A 19854-nucleotide genomic window follows, 5' to 3' on the forward strand; every position below is an offset into this window, starting at 1 on the left:
AACTTGTTTTACAAAAAGAAAACAATCTAGGCGCGATTTTCGAATTATAATGAATTTAAATTTAGGAAACATCCAAGCACTGGTCTTTATTTATTTAATAACTGTTTGTTGGGCAAGCAATAAGGGCTTATAAAGTCGAAGTGGATTCCTCGGAAATGGTCACAGGAGCTGGCGGTGGATCGTATATCTTGCGCTGATCCCTAACGAACTTGACCAAAGCGCTCTTCTGACGCTCCATGCCGTCGTACAGCCCATATACCTGGGCGAAGCCAAAATAGGCAGCCACAGCGGCGACACCGAACAGAGGAACAACGATGACGAATCCGCCCAGGCAGACGAAGAACACCATGGACACGATAGTGAGAAGTGTGCCTGCAAGGGGAGAACTTTGAAGTGAGACTCTAAGCAATTATATTTCGGAACCCACCTTCTAGTACCAGCAGACCAGTGAATGTCATCACCATGGTGGCTATTCCGAAACCAAAGATTATAAGGAAGGGGAGTATGAAGACAAGACCGCCAGCAAGCAGGCAGATGGCAATATGTGGATTCCGGGCGCACCAGGCCGTAATGGCCTCCAGGAAATCATTTCCGCCCAGTTCGGACATCACAAATTCGGCCAGGCGACGCACCTGAAGCCCTGCGCGACAGGTAGAGTATGATTAGCTTTAATAACAATCCCTATAAAAAATCTTAAGTATACATTCAGCAAATTCAAGTCAATGACTTACTGCCTTAAAAACTGAGTTATGGATTCGTCAAATTACGCAAATAAAATGTTAAGCAAAAGGTTAACAACCGTAAATAACTAATTTCGGCTACTCCATAACTTAATTTTTAAGTCAGTTTTGGAAATTACCTTTTAATTGACGGACATACATATGTACATACATGACTTGTAGAGGGTCTGGAGCAAACTTTCCAAAAACTGGTCCGCTGTGGGGGATCCTATACTATGATCGTCTGGGTTTTGGTCCTTTTTGGGCACCGGGTTTTCCTCTGTGTTCGGTTCTGCAGACTTCTGGGCATTCGCGTCTCTGGCAGCTTTACGCGCCTTCTTCGAGTGAGCCTGCAAAGCGATCGGATCAGATCAATAATATTTAGTACATGGCGTAGAAATCGAAAGTGATTAAGTGCCGGCTGAGGCCATCGAACGCGACCTTTGACTTGCGATTCCGGCCATATATTGTGTATTCTATGAACTCCTCCGGAGCTGCCAATCACCACCTACACTCACCATGATGAGCGGCTGCTGCGAAAATCTCAGGCGTTCGTCGTGTTCATTACAGGTGATAAAACAAGTTTGTTTTCCAAGTTAATTCGCCAATTAATTTTTAATAAGTAAACAAAAAAAGTATCGACAACTCAACCCTGAAAAAAACGCATCGAGGCAGCGTTGCCACCTTCCCAAGAAATTCAAATTAACCCTCGAATCGGAATTTTTTAAAATAACATTTAAATTATGGGTTCTAAGTACCTTGAAACTTTTAACATTATTCTTCTGCATTCTATGACAAAAAGACAATACACATGTTCAAAATTAACTGAATAATTATCCCATCGGTGTGAGAGACGGTAGATTAGTGGAGCAGGAATCTAAGTCCGTTGAAAGGAGGTCGCGCCGTAATCCTTTCCGCAATCAATCGCTCCCCGTGAACAGTCATGCCACAGCGCAGTTTTGGGGCATGTAAAAAGTTGAGATTTGCAGCGCGCTCGCCACTTTGGAGCGGCAGCCACCCGTAAACCTGGGACTCCAGGAGCGGAACAGCCTTCGCCAGTTGCTTCTGGCGCTCCAGCTGCTTCTCCGGCCAAGTATGGCGGAGGTATGCCAACGGATCTGGAGGCTGACGTTGCTCGTACTGAGCGTAGAACTTTCGGGTCAGTGGATGGACTGGAAATCAGGACGGGATCATCATCACAATCATATAGCCCACAAAAGCTTACTAACTAAAGTTATGTGGATATTTTATTTTACGTTTACTGTAGACGAACGAATTGAAAAAAGAGGATCAAAGGTTCAAAATAATTAAGATATATTTTTTACTTTTTATAGAAACACTAGTTGCACCGCATTATGGAAATTATATACCCATACCTTGGCTCACTGGAACAAAGGATTCGTAAAGTCGAATGTATCGATTGGATTTTTGGATTAGCTCCTTTTCGAAGTCGTAGGGCAGCGGCCGCGGATCCCCCTCGTGATGATCTTGCCCTTCGCCGTCCTCTTCGCCCTCGTCGGTGGTCTCGAGTGCTGGTTTCATGGTGCTCCTTCCTCCGACCCTACTTGCACTTTCACTTTTACTCCTGTTCCAGGAGCTCCTCCCCGAAGGATCTGTCTCTCTATAAGAATCTCCAAGGAATTCGTCCGCAACCCGTGGCGTGCTCGGTTCGTTTGACTTGGCTGCGGACTACGCTACAGCAAGGACACCTGTCCGTCCGACAATCCGCTTGCCTACTGCCTGCCGCCTGCTCTGCCTGGCTGTCTTTCCGTTTTGGCAGCAACTTGTACTCATTAAAGTTTTCCCATTGTTGCCGGATGGCAGGCAATGTTACCAATACTGCACACGCATCCCCACGACGCACCCCACGACACGACTCCCAGGGAGCAGGAGTGGGTCTGCCGGGGTGTCGGTGGTGGTGTGACCCACAATCACAGTTTCGCCAACGTCAGAGGCGCCTGTCGGGCGAATTTCCCCAGCAGTTGCTTCGGTGTGTCCACAATGTGTGCGATTGGGTCAGGAGAAAGCAAAATGAAGTTGGCCAGTGATGAGAAATAGCTTGGATACCAAAAGAGATGGGAACCTCGTGATGTCCAAGGTGTAAAGGATAGACATTTTCTGTCCTGAAAATAGTTTTTTAATGTATTCATATCAAATTTTATATCGATTCTACAACTTTTAACGTTAAACTTCACAGTTTTTTTTCAGTTTTAAGTTTAATATAAGTTCCTGGTTTTAAATTTGAAAAGGTTTACCATTCCTTTCGCATCACTGCTCTTATCCACCCAAATATCGGATCCATTTCATGTCGTTGGCGTAATTTCGTACAAGCCCAAAACCCAAATCCTTGAAGTAAACAGCAATTTCCGAAAATAAACCCATTCGAGCGATTGCCATTGCGTGTCCAAACAATCGCAGCCGCAATCCACTGAGGGCGAAGGCGGAAGGCAGAGGACGAGGTGGCCACCACATCCGGCACTTGGCTGCCGTAATTCTTTATATCCTTTATATGCCTTTTGGGTTGTGCAACCTGCTTGCCTATTTCAGCCTAATCGAATCTAATTGAATGCATAAATACGGAAACAAATCAATTTAATTACAATACAGCCAACAACAGTCATTGCAAATATTTTACACGCACACTCAAACTCACGAATCCTAAATACGATTATTACAGATATAAATATGTGGTTGGTAATGTCTTGAGTTAACCACGAAAAAAATTAGTGGGATTTATAGATTAATAAATTAATTGCCGGCACAAGTGGAGCCACTTGACGTTCGGCATGCTAAAGGGGAATTCGCACATGGTCTTTAAATTAGTGTTTAAGTTATCGTCTTTAATGAACCAAAACTGTAAGTCATTTAGAGTTACAGATTTGTAAGCTATTAATTAGAATTTTCAAAATCATATTTCCACACTGCAACTGATTGTACCTTAATATCTAATTGACAAGGTCAAATATCATGGAGAAAAAGAGTATGAACATTACCAGTTCTTAATTTTAAGGAAAAGTTGTATAATCTATGGTTTTTACATTGTTTTTACATTAAACTGCAATAAAAAAGCATGTTCAGTTTTAAAACAAAAAAAAAAACAAATTTTTTATCCAGTTTTAAAACTATAAAGATCGGTAACTTTCTAGGAAACTCTATGAGATGATGGTTCTCTAGCGAGGTTGAGGTATATTTGCAGGATCCAAAACTATTTTGCCAAACGCGATTCATTGAAAAAGTTTCCTCAATGGGAATCAAAGCTCAATGAGAGTTATCATATGGTTGTCCATACACCACAGAGCGAATACCCCTTAACTACCTAAATACATATCTACAGATCAGTCGTGTTAAGTTGTCGAGGTGGTTGCGAAACTACAGCGCTTCCGGATAGAAGTCCCGATAGGCGAAACCCTCAATGTACTCCGGACGGTGGCAGGCGAACAGGTGGTGGGGCTGCTCCTTGTGGGCGTTCTTCTCCAGGGCCTTCCGCGTCTTCTCCAACAGCACGGCCTCGTCGAACTTGACCCGCTGCACGGTTGTCTTTCGCAGAATGGTCTGCACAAACTGCGACCACACGGAGCCAGACTCCTCTTGCCCCGATCCCGATCCGGAGCCCTCTTCTGTTGGCTTCTCCTTTTGCATTTGGGTTGCATGCCTCGTTTCCAACTTCTGATCGTGCTGCTGGGCCTTGGCCTCCGCCACTTTGGCTTCGGTTTGAGCGTAGACTGTGGCTGCATCCGCTTTGGGGGCCTGTTTATCGTCTGAGGCCTCATTACTCTTGGATGGCGGAATGTCCTGCATGAGCGTCTGCAGCCGGCCCACTGTCTCTGCCATGCGCTTTCGAAAGTCAACTATTCGACGGGCGTAGCTGAAGAGGGTGCGCTCCTCCGCTAACTTATGCGGCCTCATCAGTTCATCCCGACTCAGTTCTGCAGGCTCTAGCAGTGGGTGAATACGTACACCGCCCTCCGATGTGCCACTGAGGTAAATGCGGATGGCAAACTCCTGCATGGCCGTGGTATTAACCAAGGCTATGGCATAGGCATTTCGCGCCTTTACAATAATTTCTCTTATATTACTTAACTGGGGCAAAGAAGCATTGGTTGAAGATTTCGGCTGAAAATCTTGCGGATCCTGCTCCTCCAAGGTAGCCGGCCTATCCAGACTATCCAACACCTCCGCCAAGTAACTGCGCATCCGCTCACCGTCGACCTGGAGGGTGAGCAAGCCCAAGCCCTGAATCAGTCGAACATTGGCCGCATATTGCTGCTCCAGTTCGTACAGCTGCCAAAGAGACCTCATTCGTGACTCGTACTCCTTTTGGGCACCCGTGCCTAAGACACTACTGATGTTAGCATTGTACAGCTGCAGGCCTCGGATAAATGCCACATCCATGGTGTAGTTGCCCATGAAGGCCAGTACATACTTTAGAGCTTCGGAGGCGCTACCGAAATTCTCCCTTCGTTGGGCAAAAAACTCATCCAGATCGCTGACAGTCAACTGGTTACGCGGGACCTCGCTTCTCTGCAGGCTCTCGTTGAGCTCCCGCTCTTCACGTATCCGCTCAAAGTTGCTCACCAGCAGATCACCGGCGGGCTGTTGAAACTCGTCGAAAACCTCAATGTCCACAGCCATGGTAGTGGTAGCTCCGGCTTGCTCGCGTCCCTGTTCCCTTCCACTTTCCTTTGCCTGCACATTATCCTGCTCCTTGTAATAGTACTCGTAGTTCTCCGGATGACACTGCGGCACCCACTGATCCTGCACCGCCACCTGCCGTTCCCTGCTCCTTTCGAATATCGCCCGCGGACTGAAACGCTGCAGCTCCAGGGAGGCGTATATGTCCTCCTTGTGGGCATGACAGCAGTGGAGGGCTGACATGTCCATGGGATGGGCCTCTGTGTTAAAAATGTAGGCACCCGCCTGCACCACGCACACATCATCCTCGGATGACAGTAGCTCGCCTCCGGAGCCATCGTTGTGCAGAAAGTTGTCCTCGTCGAACAGGAGATACAGGTACTTGCTCGTCTCCGCCAGGAAGAACGACTCCATGCGATTCTCCTTTTCATGGGTGACAACATTCCGGATCTGTGAAGAGTAGGCGTCAGGAAAATTGCAGTTCGGATACCTCTAAAACCTTTTTTTTAGAAAACTTCTTACCGTAGCATATCCGCACTTGGTCTTGGCGCTGAACTCCAAGGTCTCGAGCATATGCTCGCCGAGCTCCAGCAAGTACTCATTTCCCGTGGCCCGGTAGAGATACATGGCCGACTCGATCAGCTCCGGCCGCAGGGGATACACCTCCCGATTCGGCGATGCCTCCCCTGCCGCAATGTTATAAAACTCCGGCAGGAAGCCGTACTTCTTCCAGACTCCAATGTACCTCGAGATGGTGCGCAATGCCGGCTCCGTGTCTCCAATTATACTGAGGATGCCAGGCCAAAAGGCCTCCAGGGACTGAAAAACGGGCAGGGTGACGTGGCCCTTGTTCATGCCCACCCACACGTACCAGTCCTCTTTGCGCATGTACTTATCGATGGCCGCGCGGGCCTCGTGAAATAGATCCAATAGCTCCGGGCGATTTAGCAGAACAGATGCCTTTACCAGATACTCGAAAAGGGAATCCACTCCTGCCCCGATCCCCGAGTCCAGTGCTGTCCAGCGGCCGCTCTGCACGTCGATGTGGTTGCCAAAGAGTCCAATGGGCGAGCGATAGCCCCACAGAGCATATACCGCTTGCATAGCCACCTCCTCGTAAATGCTGTTCCCGGTTAACCGGCTCAGAGTGCCGAATTCGATGAGGAAGGTGCCCACGCCCGCCGTGCAGGTCACGGATGTCTCGCCCTTGGGCACGCCGTAGCGCAGGTTAACCGTGCCATAGGGCATGCCGGTATTCGTGTCGAATGCTGGCAGCAATCGCCGGGCCACATCCTCCGCCAGCCGGAGCAGAGGACCCTTGCAGGGCCAGCCCTGCTCCAGCTCGAGGCCAGCTCGTTTGGAGAGCAGATGCGCGGACAGCAGGCCGCCAACGATGCGGATGTTAGTCTCGAACACGGAAACATTGATGTCCCGGTCGAAGTTCATCTTCTCCTCGAGCAGCCGGGTAACGCGCCGGAATTCCGTGAAGTTGCCCATGGTGGCCAGCGTGTCCAGGGCGTCGATCAGGGTCAGGGAGTAGCTGCCCCAGGTGTCGTGGCCGTCGCAGGTCAGCGGGCGTAGCTCGTCGTAGTTGGAAGCGTGGCGCAAGTAGCCCTCGTAGGCGTGCTGGAACATGCGGCGCACGTCCTCCCTGGAATAGAATCAAGATTAATATGCCTGTAGCCAAGCGGACGCTATTGACCCACCTCAGCTCCAGCTTCCTTGCCTTGGAGTACTGCTTTTGGCAGCTGGCGCCGGTGGCCAGCAGGAGGAGCACCGCGCAGGTCAGGATTGGGATCATCTGCTGAAGCATCGTGGGAGTCAATCAATCAGGGCCGCTAATTCAATTATGGGCATGGTCAGTGCCCCATAGCCAGCGTGGATGTGGATATGTGGATGTCGAATGCGGCTACGTTGTCGCAAAATCACAACAACGCGGAATTGAGAGGGTTGCATTGGCGCCGTAATACCCTTTACTTGGTTTGCTTTTGGTTATCCTTAGTTCTTTGCCACTTTCATTTTTAGCTGAAAGTATAAAGAATGTTTAGTTTACTTTTTACATACCATCTGAATTTCAAAATACCTTATTTATAGCAACAGAAATAAATAAAATAATTTATTACACATTTTCTTAGAATATTGTATGGCTGTACTAAAGGCAAAAACGATATGCAATCGGCTATGCCGCAATGTAAAGTGCAATCAGCTGTTGCTGGCCCAAGAACTATCGGTAGGGTGGTCAAATCGCAATCGGATGGTGGTTAGCGACCGCCAAAAGCCTACTACAGTTAAAAACAGCCACTAATAAAATACGAAGTAGCTAAAATATATTTGCAAAATTAAGAGAACACCTTTACATGCTGCAACACAAATTTACGTGCTAAAAACAATACCGATTGTTCGTGGTTGCTTTGCGCGGCACGCGCGCCCTTTCTTCTTCTTTCCGCAGCGAGTTGGCAGCACCGATCTGTGTTTTTTTTGTGGCCATTCAAAAGTGTGTGTTCGTACGGGCAAAAAGTGTTTTAAATTCAAAATAACCAGTAAAACGGCTGCCCACAGTAGAAGCAACTGCACTTAGCGGTGAGTACCTGTCTTCCGTACATGTTTTTTAGGTCGGAGAACCTCCGAATGAGCTGGCCCAGAGTTTGCCAGTCTTTGTTGCCCCTGCGATACAACGAATCACCTTCCTGCCCATAGGCAGCGATGGGATTCGGTTTCAGTTCGCGATCCCCGGAGAAAACAAACCCGGACGCGGGATTTATTATCCTCCCGCTCCCGGAGGCAGTGCATCGTGGCCAGGTTGCCTTTTGCTCCGCCTTGCAACTCATTCCTTCGAATGCAATTGCGTATGGGTTAATTGTCCGTTGGGCGAAAAGTAACAACTTTGTGGGACAGAACCATGTGGGTAAGACCCCTGACCAGCCAGAACCCCCTCAAAAGCATCCCCATAACCCCTAGACCTAAGCGTATACCATTTCGTGACCCAATTTCGTGGCTCCCTCGAGTTATTTGCGAAATTACAAACAATTGGAGGAAAATATTAAATTTTTGCGACAGGGCTGTCGCCGTTCGCATGGCATCGATAGCAGAGCGCCCGCTGCTGCGACGACCGTGGCAACCCTGTGCGCACACACGCAAAACCTATCGAAAATTTTTACCCCACGGTCGATAAAACACTTTCGTTGCTTTTTTCCACAGTCGTGTACAAAAAAAAAAAACAGAACAAGAACGAGTAGGAAAAAAGCAAATAAAACGAAATTACATAGAGCAGAGTGCATCCAGTGGAGTTTCTGGTCTTGTTTCCCGTGGAGTGTGCGATTAGTGTGCGATTGTCGGAAAGTGTGTGCCACAAATATGCCCAGTACGAAAAAGTGGCCAGCAAAAGCAATAACAAAATAGCAAAAGCAACAGCAACAACGCAACGTGTGTGTGTGTGTGTGTGTGTGTGTTGTAAGCGTATCAGTACAGCGGAAAAGTGCTCGTGTGTTGGTGTTCTCGGGGGGTGGTGTGCGTTTCGCCCGTCCCGTGTCCATAAATTAGAATCAAATCGAATCGACATTGGCAATCCGCTACCAGCTCCGCCACCGCGATGTCCCTCGACCAGGATCAATAGCCACCGTCATCATCGCTCATCGCCTTCTTCAGCAGCAGCGGACCATTAAGTTTTCCATATCGAGAGAATCGAAATCGGAATCTATACATCGGAGGAGGAATCACGCGCGCCAGCCAACCCCAATACGGAAAACTGCTGAAAAATGTTAGCTAAATGCCAAGTTATCTACAATTATTATGGTTTGTCCCTGTGTGCGTGCCCTGTGCTCATAAGTGTGTGTGTGTGCGTGCGATAGCACAGGCAAAATCCGCTCAAATTGCGATGCCAAATTGTCGCCCAATTAATTGATCTTTCAATTGGCAAGAGCCAGAGCCTCCTTCCCCCATTCATATGCCCCCTTCTCCCATGTCAAACATTCCATATTATATCCGTGCCTGGAACGCATCTCCGCTTTTGCCACTGCCGCACACCGCACACATATTGTATAACCCTTGTTTATCTTTGGACATTCCAATTTCCAAGTGTAGTTAGGTGTACAGTGTACAGTGGAGGCTGCCCAAGGTGGACGCGCAGATAAGCTACGGGTTGTCACCTGTTAGACGGCCTTATCTCGAGAGCTTTACGGTTCACTCCCACTGACATATTCACATAAAATTTAGAGTGGGGAAAACCTGACAAGAAATCACAAAACGATAAAGTTTGATTCTTAAAAGATAGATATGTGTGTATATCAATAGGTATAGATATCTGGCAATACAGCAGACAGACAGACATTTGAGAAGACTAGCTACCTACAAGTTCGAAGCTAAGAACACCTAAAAAGATCATATATCCTTTTATTATCAATATTCATATTTGGTGTTTCCAGCCCATATAAGCATAAACAGATGTATCTGTTTTCAACAAGGAAATTACAGCTTACAATACTTTTTCCCTAGAAAAAATGGCCAATAAGGTTTATAGTAAACCTTTGTTTATAGATTACTTTACCTTTCCAATAAATTCGATCCTCCTAGTTTCCAGAGAACTAAGAAAAATAAGCTTTTTCATAACAAATTAGGTAAAACTCTACCTACCAATGTAAACACTTATTAGGTAGTTTCAGGCATTGTTGGCTTTGTAAAGCACTACTACCTGCTCCGAATCCCAATTAATTGAAATAAAATAATCGAAAGACCCGAAAAACCTTGGGTGAGTCACTGATTAGCAGCTTTCACTGTACCACGCTGTACACTGTACCGCACACGGACTCAAACCCGATCCCAATCTCGAGTTCTCACGCACACAGGGCCCACCATCCACATCCACCCGTTGGACGTGAGCAAATGTTTACTCAATAACCATTCTTGCAGAGCCCGCAGTAGCAGTCGAATCACCATCACCAGCGAAGCGAGCGAGGAGCAGGAGGAAGGCGGCGGAGGAGGAGAAGAGGCAGAAGGAGGAGGAGAAGAAGGATCCACCGCAGAGATTGGGTAAAGCGCGCCACCATGGTGAGTACCAATCTGGTGGTGCCGGTGGTGTTGTGGGGACCCACAGCGCCCACGCACTGCATCTCAAGCGTGTTCCTCTCCGATGACCAGTTCACCCTGGTTACCGGATGCTACGATGGACAGATTTGCCTATGGCAGGTGGAGCCCACCACCCTGAAGATGTCGCCGCGCTGCCTGCTGGTTGGCCATTCGGCTCCGGTCTTGTGCCTGGTGCGTGCCTCGCTCCTGCCGGAGAACAACTTCCTGGTCAGCTCGTCCGAGAACGGCGAGATGTGCACCTGGGATCTCACGGACGGCAAGTGCATGGAGGCGGTCAAGCTGCCCCAAGTGCACACCCAAATTCAGAGCTATCACACGGCCAACAGCGAGGATGTGCGCCTCTTCTGCATTGGCTACTACGCCGAGATCATGGTCATGGATCCCTTTAGCCTGGAGGTGATCTACGTGCTCAGTTCAAAGGTCAAACCGGATTGGATTTCCGCCATTCACGTACTGCGTCCCATGCGCCGCAAGGATGACGTAGTGCTGGCCATCACCACCACGGGAACGGTAAAGGTGTGGACCCTGACAGGCAACGAGAACAAGCATGCGGAGCCCATCTACGAGAACGAGTCCAAGGAGATCCGCTGCCTAAATGCCATCACCATGAATTGCTGTGCCCAGAACCAGCGCACCGTTCTACTCGTTTGTACCAAATACTGGCAGATTTACGATGCCGGCGATTTCACTGTGCTTTGTTCTGTGATTGCACCGGCGAGAGAGCGTTGGCAGGGCGGGGATTTCATCACCTCGGACCGGGTTATGCTCTGGACGGACGAGGGCAAAGGCTACCTTTATAAGCTGCCCGCCAACTGCATACCGGACAACAAGGAGTTTCACTCGAAGAGCGTGGTCAGAGATGCCCCGTATCTGTACTATGTATTGCAGCATGCGGGCGATAAGGTGTTGTCGTGCCCACCAGCCATGAAGCTGCTCCAGGGCACCGGTGGTCAGCACAATCTATTGCGCGGCGACTCCGAGGGATACATCTCCGTGTGGAATGTGCCAGAGGTGCCGCTGGACAATATAAGCATATTGCAGGCCAAGCAAATGCCGCCACGCGTCCTCAAGCCGCATGTGTGCACTTCCTTAGTGGAGGCGTGGTCCATAATGGATCCACCACCCGTGGGCATCCTCGATCAGCTGTCCCGCATCACGGAGTCGCCGGTGAAGCTCACCTCGAGTATCTATCTGCCGCAGCAGAGTCGCCTGGTGATCGGACGCGAGGATGGCAGCATAGTCATTGTACCAGCCACTCAGACGGTGATGATGCAGCTGTTGGTGGGCATCAAGCAGAACTTTAGCGACTGGCCCTCGCATCAGATCCTGTACGGTCATCGTGGCAGGGTTAACTGCCTGCTCTGTCCCTCGATGATTCACTCGAGGTATGAGAAATCCCATCTACTCTCTGGTGGAATCGATTTCGCCGTATGCCTGTGGGATCTGTACAGCGGCAGCTTGCTGCATAGGTTTTGCGTCCATGCCGGAGAGATCACACAGCTGTTGGTGCCGCCGGAGAGCTGTAGTCCGCGGATCCTGAAGTGCATATGTTCGGTTGCCTCGGATCATTCGGTTACCCTGGTTTCCCTGCAGGAGCGCAAGTGTGTCACCTTGGCCAGCAGGCATCTGTTCCCCGTGGTCACCATAAAGTGGCGTCCGCTGGACGACTTCCTCATCGTGGGCTGCTCCGATGGCAGTGTGTACGTGTGGCAGATGGAAACAGGGCACCTCGATCGAGTGCTCCATGGAATGCTGGCGGAGGAAGTGCTATCGGCTTGCGACGAGCAGGCAGAGGATGGCGGTTCAGGCGGCGGCGGTGGTGGAACCAATGGTGCATCCGCCAGCGAAATGGGCATGGCCAATCCGGCGGTGCACTTCTTCCGAGGCTTAAAATCGCGCAACATGAACGCCATCCGTCATGCTACCCAGCGAGGGATTAATCAACTCCAGCAGCTTCAGGGTCATAACCAAGGAAACTTCGATTTCTTGATGAAACACCGCAGCAATCCGCTAGTGATCCAGGGGCTTCGCACTAATCCCAAAGATGCAGAGAGCCACATCCTCTTCTTTGACATTGAGGGACTGATTTTCGAGCTGCACAGCGAGGAGTACGCACAGATGACACCTGCCACTTTGGAATCACTGGGTGTCCACCTGCAGAATCCCAAGGATGGCAAATCCATGCATCTGGATGCCAGCAAGAAGATCGGTGACTTCTTCAGTAAGGTCAAGAACAAGGCGGTGGATGTGGAGAAGATCTTAAAGGACAAGGACAAACATGGACTGGTGCAAAAGTTTAAGGAGAAGACCGAAATTGTGGAGAAGAAGGTGCAGGCTAAGGTGGAGAGCCTTCAAAAAGCAGTGGAGCCGCACGAGGAGCAGCAGGACCTCAAGAGCAAAATCGCCTCCAAGATGGAGGTCACGCACGTGATGGAGGTTGCCCAGCTGCTGCTCTCGCTGCTCCATTCCTGGGGCTTAGATCCGCATCTGGACAAGATGTGCGAGACGCGCCTGGGCCTGCTGAGGCCAATTGTCCCCATCTCGTATGGTGTGCTTTCCAAGGCTGGTTACATGTCTCTGCTGCTGCCCACGTGGCAGAACAACTATGCCATACCGCCGGGCATCCAGCTTCCCTCCAGTTCCAAGAAGCGTCCGCTGCCAGAAGAGCTGCAGCGGTTGGAGCATCTCACCGCCGTTTTTACATCACGTCTGCACTGGGAGCTGAGCACCACGCTGACCACTAATCATATTCTCGCCCTGGTGGCCATGTCCAACACGCTGCTCTCGATGAGCGCGGCCTCCTTCCTGCCGGACAGCGAGAAGCACAAGAAGCTGCAGCGTCTGGCCCAGCGCACGGACTCCACACTGAGCAACGAGGAGGAGCGCGAGGAGCTTATGGCCCACCACATCTCCCAAATCAAGCACGCCTGGAGTCTGCTGGCCACCCATCATTGCTTCCTCCTGCCGGATAAAATTGAGGCCCTGGAGCCTAAGAAATTCAAGCGTCCGCAGGTAGAGATGATGGTCAAGCGCTGGCAGCATCACTGCATAGAGATCAGGGAGGCCGCGCAGCAGATCCTCCTCGGCGAGCTAACCCGGATGGGCAAGAAGGGCAGAAAGCAACTGGTCGAGAGCTGGGCACAGTACCTTCCACTCTATACGCACACAGAGCCCATAGTGGGTGCCCAGCAGCAGTTGGCTCTAATAAGTCAGCCGGCGGGTGGAGGAGCTGGCTCCGGATCGGGTGGCAATGGTGGTGGGGGCGGCGGAGGCTCAGGAGGCGGCGGAACTGGAAGCGGAGCCGGAGCAGGCAACAACGTATCGGGAGGAGATGCCCACCAGGATGAGGACTATGAGGAGGAGGAGGAGGAGATTATACGCAAACCATCCAGCTTGTCGGAGCTAAAACGCAAGCAAACCACAGCAGTTATACTTTTAGGTGTCATAGGAGCTGAATTCGGCCAGGATATATCCCAGGAGTCGCCAAATCACCGGGGAAGTATTAGTCTGGCCACGGGAGCCAATCTATCCACTGGCGTGGCCGGTGGAGAGCGGAGAAAGTCCAGTGTGGTAGAGGGCTTCGGCATAGCCAATAATCTGGCCCGTCTCACCTCGATGGCCTTGGCCCACCTGCTATACGCCCCACCATCTCCCAAGTTACCCCAATACACGCCCTTGCGTCGGGCAGCCATTGATCTGTTGGGACGGGGATTCACCGTCTGGGAGCCGTACCTGGATGTGTCCAAGGTGCTGCTCGGTCTGTTGGAGATCTCGTGCGAGGGCAAGGCAGTGCCTAATCTAAACTACAAACTCCCACTGACCCCGCAAGCGGATGCATGCCGGACGGCTAGGCACGCCCTGCGTCTGATAGCCACCGCCCGGCCGGCGGCGTTCATCACCACGATGGCCCGCGAGGTGGCCAGATACAATACGATGCAGCAGAACGCCCAGTCCATCAACACGCCGCTCACCCAGTCGGTGCTGCACAAGGCAAAGGGAGAGATTCTGCAGTGTGTGGAGATGTTGATCGACAAGATGCAGTCGGAGATCGCCGGGCTGCTGGTGGAGGTGATGGACATCGCCCTACACTGTGTAGACAGCAACGAGCTGAAGAGCCGCGGCTTGGCGGAGCTGTGTCCGGCCATCTGCAAGTTCAACCAGATCTCGCACTGCGCCCAAACGCGCCGCATCGCCGTGGGCGCGAACAGTGGCAACCTGGCCATCTACGAGCTACGCCAGAACAAGTGCCAGATGATCCCGGCCCACACGCACCCGATCACCTCGCTGGCCTTCTCGCCAGACGGCAAGTACCTGGTATCGTATTCCTGCGCGGAGAACCGCCTCTCCTTCTGGCAGACCTCCACGGGGATGTTCGGATTGGGCCAGTCGCAAACGCGCTGCACGAAGGGCTACTCCACAGCCCCCATTCCGGATGTGTCGCGCCTGAATCCCATGCGTCTGGCCAAGCTGGTGTGGATCAACAATCGCACGGTGACCCTAATGCTGGCCGATGGCTCCGAAACGCGGTTCAATGTGTAGGTTGGCCTAGAAGAAGGCGATGATAAAGAGAGTCAGTCCCACGGGATAAATAGCATGTTATTAGGCAATCAGCGCGGGCTTCAAAAGCAGCAGCGAGTTGGAGGAGGATGTGGATAATTCGGAGTTGGAGCAGGAGCAGGAGCAGGAGGAGCAGAAACGACAAAACAATAATTATTCAAAAATAAAACAAACAACAAAAAAACACAGAAACGTCTGGCGTTTCGTTAAAAATAATTAAGGCAAAGGAAACAAAGAAAAGCTAAGCAACATTAGTCAAAACGAAAAACAAAACACAATTTAGGCAAGCGAAAAAGCTAAGCAAAATTTATGCAAACAAAAATTCACAACACATTTTGTTATTTATTTATATACTTACCCTATATATCTGTATCTGTATCTGTATGTATTTTAATGTATTACACGATTTTAATATGCCCTTTATTCCCGCTTCTTGCTACGTCCATTTTATTTTTTAGTGCTAAACTTTTACCCCTACTCTTTAAACACGTGTTTCTGTTTGTTGTTAGTTTCCAATGCGGAAAAAACCGAAACAAAAACTAAATCCAAATATTAACAAAGTAAACAACAATTAACCAGATGCAAGCAAACAACCACACGAGAAACAACAAAGGAAATGAGAAAAAAACGATAAAAAACAAAGAATGAAAAGCTGTTATTATTATTACACAACTATTATTATTACTATTGTATGCTACTATTATTATTATTGATATTTGTTATGCCTAATGTATTGTTATATATATATATCTAAAATAAACCTAAACAAATGTATTGAGCAAAGTTACGAAACGAAAACAAATCAAACAAAACAAGAAGAAAAACGAACATTTAATAACTAGAAAGAGCGAAAAGTTTTTTTTTTAACATTAACATTATAATTATTGTAATTCCCATATATCTTCTTCTTTCGATGTAATATTTCTGCTAAAGCGTGTGTAAAAAGTTTTTGTTGTTTTGTGAAAATTGAAAATTGTATAGGAAAATCTGTTTATAAAATACAACCCACAATACACAACACACACACATATATAATTTATTTGCGGCGTTAATGTGCATCGAGCGAATAACGGTACTCGGGGGCCTGAGAAGTATACTGTCAAACCCAGAAATGCCCACAGGTGTACGGGAAAAGAACTATTTATCCTAACTAAACATATATACTTACATATATATACCCAACTGAATTTGCAATATGTGTTCGTTTACGTATTCAATACAACACAAGCAAACACACGTGTACTATGTGAGAGAGTTAATTGAATTTGTGCTTAATTTCAATTACGAATTAAATATATATATATTTACAAGCATATATATGTGAAGATACATGCATACTTATATACGAGATCCTTCAATCAAAGTATTACACAAACAAAACGAAACGAAGCAACTACAACAATTATGTACGGAGTATACAACAAATAAAGTCAACCAAACATGAGCAAATCCTTGTTATTTCAATTTTCCATTGGTAGCGGTTAAATATGGTGGTAATATAGTGTGACCAGTACTGAGATTGAAGCACATCTGACAGTGTGGCCGCTTTTCTCACAACTGACAGTGTGATCGCTGTTTTCATAAACAGTTAAGTACAGTCTGCCTAGTGTAACTATTTTATAATTTTTACTATATCCTTTAGAGTCCTCATCACTCTCAACTAACAAACTTTATGCTCCTCGAATTTCAGCTTTTTGCCCGCCCAGTGAGAATGCCCGTCGCAGAAGCAGCCCACAAAGGACGGGGGAGGAAGGCAGCAGCTTCCGCAACCGCCTCCGCAGCCCGGAGGCAGTCCGCTCTCAGCGAGGAGGAGGATGAGCCCAGTAACGTCCAGCCCATGGACCAGGACGATGAGAACAATCGCGATGATCTTGATCTCGACGAAGGCGAGGAGGAGGAGGAGCACGTTGACGAAGAAGACGAGGACGAGGAGCCGGACAGCAACGAGACCAGCGACCCAGAGGAGCAGATAGAGCCACCGGCCTTCAGCCTGGCCACGCTGGGACTCCAGCGCGTGGGCAGCGCCCCGCCGCCCAAGCCCAAGGTCCAGAAAGCCCCGATCCTGACCCTTAACGCCCGCGGGATGCCCGCCCGCATACGCAAGAGGAACCGCCTCTTCTACGACGAAAACATCATCAACGATGACAAGCCGCTGCGCATGAGCTTGGCTCCCAAAAAAATGCCCGGCCGACCACCGCTCTCCGCCGGCGGAGGCTCTGCCCAGAAGACCCCACTCACCCCATCCAAGGTGCTGAAGAAGCGCAAGGGTGTAGTCTCTCGCTACATGCGCTCCAGCGAGCAGGGTTCCAGCTCCAACTCGGCCAGCAGCCAGCCCCAGCAGGTGGGCAAGAACAAGAAGACGCCATCGAAGAGTCAGTCGGCGGGCAAGCAGCCTTCGGCCAGCAAGATGGGCGCCACAGGATCGAAAACGGGCAGGGGTGCCCATTTAATTGGCAAGGGTGCGGCCGCAGCGGCGGCGGCAGCAGCGGCTGCCGAGGAGGAGGCCAGCCAGGCGGAGGCCACGGCACTGGCCAACAAGCGGTTGGGTCAGTCCATCGGACTGCGACTCCGCAATCTCCTTAAGCTGCCCAAGGCGCACAAGTGGGCGATAGCCGAGTGGTTCTACTCGTACATCGATAAGCCGCTGTTCGACTGCCGGGATGAGTTCATGAACCATGTGAACGAGCTGGCACCCAGGCTGGGCACCCGGAGCCTCAATCGCCACGAGTGGGTCAATATCAGGCGGCGGATGGGAAGACCACGGCGCTGCTCGGCCAACTTCTTCAGCGAGGAGCGCAAGGAGTTGGACAGAAAACGCCAGCTGATGCGGACCCTGCAGTCGCGCAAACCGGGCGAATTCAAGGACTCCATGCTGCTGTCGGACATGCCCGAGAAGATACCGATGCCACTGCCGCTGGGCACCAAGGTCACTGCCAGACTGAGAACCCCTCAGGATGGCATTTTTGCCGGCACAGTGGCCGCCTACGATTCCCTGAACGCCATGTACCGCGTGACCTTCGAGCGACCCGGTCTGGGCACACACGCCATCCCAGACTACGAGATCGTGTCTGAGAACTTCCACGAGATGCTGCCGCTGCACAGCTTCACGAAGGACTTCCGCCCGAATTTAATGAGCATCTATCAAACGAACAACCTGGGCTTCACCACCAATCTGGGCTTCACGGCCAATCTTGCCAACCACTATCTGCAGAAGAAGGACAAGGCGGCTGGCGGCGGAGGAGGAACGGGATCGAACTATTCTAAGCCCCAGAAGCATCTCGTCAGCAACAATGCTGCTGCGCGAAATGCGCTGAGCATGAAGCTGAACAAGAGCGATCCCCTGTTGGGACAGGATTCCGTGAGCGAGAGTCCCATACGACAGCAGTTGGCCCGACATCACGCCTACTCCAGCTCACTGCTGGAGCATCTGGTGCACCTGGAGAAGTACATTGCCGTGAAGGCCGATCGCATCCAGCGGCTGAACAAAATGAATGCAACCGCCGAGCTGGCCATGGGCGAGATGATCAGCCAGGACGAGAACGGAGACCGCCATCGACGCCAGATTGCTGACAACTTTCAGCGGCAGTATGCCTACAATATCGTGTCCATCGAGCGCATCAACGTTGATCTGATGTACGAGCTGACCAAAGTGCAGGAAATGTCCACCAGCCTGACACGCAATCCCAATGTGCAGGCCATGATCTCGCCGACATATCTGCGCGAAGAGTGCCGCGCCAAGGCCTCTAAGACTGTGGACGACATCAACAAGGGAATGGTGAAGAATCCACGGATGATACGGCTGCTGAAGAACCTCACCACGCTGCTGATCGTGACCCAGAATCTCGGCGGCGACTTCGACGTGAGCGAGGTCAACAAGGTGCTGGAGGGCTGTCTCGAGGAGGTGCGCAGCAATCTATTTAGCAGCGACAACAGCGAGGTGTTCCAGAAGAGCGTCCAGGTGCGGTTGGAGTACATAGCCATGGACATCAGCAGAAGTCTAGAGGAGCGCAGTCAGAGTCGCATTGCCGATGGCAACGATGATGTGAAGTCGCTCAAGTCCGAGGAGAACGATGGCGAAGAAGAGACAAGCAAAGATCGGGTGCAGGATCCCAAGCAGGCAGAGGAAACCTCCGAAGACACCTCCAAGGCGAAAACGAAAGGCCGTCCGAAACTGGCTGAAAAGAAGGAGCCAAACAAAGAGGACAATAAGGACCAAGGGCAGAAGGACCAGGTTATGGACACTGGGGAGGAGGAGAAGCTGGACTCCGACGAGTCGGACAATCAACAGCACCCGGACGAGGAGCACGACACAGAGGAGCAACACCTGGAGCCGGGGGACCAGTCGCCCAATCCGGCCGCCACCGAGGACACCCAAATCACCATCGAGTCGATGAAGGAGTCCGACGAGGAGTTCCAATCGACCGCCGAAACGGAGGAGGAGGACGACATGGCCGGCTTGGAGGAGCTGAAAATGGAAGGAGACGAGGAAGAGGAGTTCATCTACAATAAGTAGCCGCAGAGGATGAACCGAGCTCCATATATTCGCTTGTCGAATACTTACATTATTTTTATTTAGTTCCCATTTCTTTGGAGGAACTTTTTTGTGGGCACCTGAACGTTAGTTTAAGTGGAAAGTTACGAAGAACGCGTTGCAATAAGAAATGTAACAAAGTGGCCCACAAATTATTGGGATCCTCAAACTTTTTTTTTTATGTATAGCACCGACTTTGTAAGAAAGTGTATTTACAAATTCAAAGAAAGCCTTCAATAAAAAGAAGAGTAAAAATAAAAGGAAATTTTTATTGGAAATAATTGTGCCTGGATGATTATCGATTCAGTAACACAAGCTTGTAGATATTAAACA

General features: G+C 50.0%; 5 protein-coding genes across 6 annotated transcripts; 2 read left to right on the forward strand and 3 right to left on the reverse strand.

Moving 5' to 3' along the window:
- Positions 1-60: 60 nt before the first annotated feature.
- Ldaf1 (Lipid droplet assembly factor 1) lies at positions 61-1707 on the reverse strand. Of its 2 annotated transcripts, none has more exons than XM_036820632.3 (4): positions 1478-1707; positions 892-1069; positions 428-640; positions 61-372 (listed from the first exon to the last, which is right to left on the reverse strand). In XM_036820632.3, the coding sequence occupies exons 1-4, from the start codon at positions 1505-1507 to the stop codon at positions 128-130; spliced, it is 666 nt and encodes a 221-aa protein (XP_036676527.2). In that variant the 5' UTR covers positions 1508-1707; the 3' UTR covers positions 61-127. The 2 variants fall into 2 exon arrangements, with proteins under 2 accessions (XP_036676527.2, XP_016938884.2); XM_017083395.4 differs by lacking the exon at positions 1478-1707 and adding an exon at positions 1238-1373.
- On the reverse strand, positions 1252-2744 carry LOC108016702 (uncharacterized). Its single transcript, XM_017083427.4, has 3 exons — positions 2096-2744; positions 1478-1891; positions 1252-1403 (listed from the first exon to the last, which is right to left on the reverse strand). Exons 1-2 carry the CDS (start codon positions 2259-2261, stop codon positions 1581-1583), a joined length of 477 nt encoding a protein of 158 aa, XP_016938916.2. The 5' UTR covers positions 2262-2744; the 3' UTR covers positions 1252-1403; positions 1478-1580.
- A 550-nt stretch (positions 2745-3294) lies between these two features.
- Edem1 (ER degradation-enhancing alpha-mannosidase-like protein 2) lies at positions 3295-7353 on the reverse strand. The gene is made up of 3 exons (XM_036820627.3): positions 7058-7353; positions 5874-7002; positions 3295-5801 (listed from the first exon to the last, which is right to left on the reverse strand). Exons 1-3 carry the CDS (start codon positions 7162-7164, stop codon positions 4089-4091), a joined length of 2949 nt encoding a protein of 982 aa, XP_036676522.2. The 5' UTR covers positions 7165-7353; the 3' UTR covers positions 3295-4088.
- A 422-nt stretch (positions 7354-7775) lies between these two features.
- Positions 7776-19802, forward strand: mip130 (Myb-interacting protein 130). The gene is made up of 2 exons (XM_065867636.2): positions 7776-7931; positions 16681-19802. Exon 2 carries the CDS (start codon positions 16702-16704, stop codon positions 19501-19503), a length of 2802 nt encoding a protein of 933 aa, XP_065723708.2. The 5' UTR covers positions 7776-7931; positions 16681-16701; the 3' UTR covers positions 19504-19802.
- Positions 8499-16439, forward strand: Rbcn-3B (WD repeat-containing protein Rbcn-3B). Its single transcript, XM_017083536.3, has 2 exons — positions 8499-9108; positions 10257-16439. Exon 2 carries the CDS (start codon positions 10392-10394, stop codon positions 14970-14972), a length of 4581 nt encoding a protein of 1526 aa, XP_016939025.1. The 5' UTR covers positions 8499-9108; positions 10257-10391; the 3' UTR covers positions 14973-16439.
- Positions 19803-19854: the final 52 nt, after the last annotated feature.

Source organism: Drosophila suzukii, chromosome X, assembly GCF_043229965.1.
Source record: "Drosophila suzukii chromosome X, CBGP_Dsuzu_IsoJpt1.0, whole genome shotgun sequence".
Taxonomy (NCBI): domain Eukaryota; kingdom Metazoa; phylum Arthropoda; class Insecta; order Diptera; family Drosophilidae; genus Drosophila; species Drosophila suzukii.

Excerpts from the sequence above, each read along its gene's own strand:
- Ldaf1 (XM_036820632.3), bottom strand. The coding sequence starts at position 1,507 with ATGCAGAAGAATAATGTTAAAAGTTTCAAG. Across the intron at positions 1,070-1,477 it reads ATAATGTTAAAAGTTTCAAG|GCTCACTCGAAGAAGGCGCG; the intron begins GTACTTAGAACC and ends ATCGCTTTGCAG. Across the intron at positions 373-427 it reads TGGTCTGCTGGTACTAGAAG|GCACACTTCTCACTATCGTG; the intron begins GTGGGTTCCGAA and ends CTCCCCTTGCAG.
- mip130 (XM_065867636.2), top strand. The coding sequence starts at position 16,702 with ATGCCCGTCGCAGAAGCAGCCCACAAAGGACGGGGGAGGAAGGCAGCA.
- Rbcn-3B (XM_017083536.3), top strand. The coding sequence starts at position 10,392 with ATGGTGAGTACCAATCTGGTGGTGCCGGTGGTGTTGTGGGGACCCACA.
- LOC108016702 (XM_017083427.4), bottom strand. The coding sequence starts at position 2,261 with ATGAAACCAGCACTCGAGACCACCGACGAGGGCGAAGAGGACGGCGAA. Across the intron at positions 1,892-2,095 it reads CTTTGTTCCAGTGAGCCAAG|TCCATCCACTGACCCGAAAG; the intron begins GTATGGGTATAT and ends CCTGATTTCCAG.
- Edem1 (XM_036820627.3), bottom strand. The coding sequence starts at position 7,164 with ATGCTTCAGCAGATGATCCCAATCCTGACCTGCGCGGTGCTCCTCCTG. Across the intron at positions 7,003-7,057 it reads GCAAGGAAGCTGGAGCTGAG|GGAGGACGTGCGCCGCATGT; the intron begins GTGGGTCAATAG and ends ATTCTATTCCAG. Across the intron at positions 5,802-5,873 it reads CCAAGTGCGGATATGCTACG|ATCCGGAATGTTGTCACCCA; the intron begins GTAAGAAGTTTT and ends TACTCTTCACAG.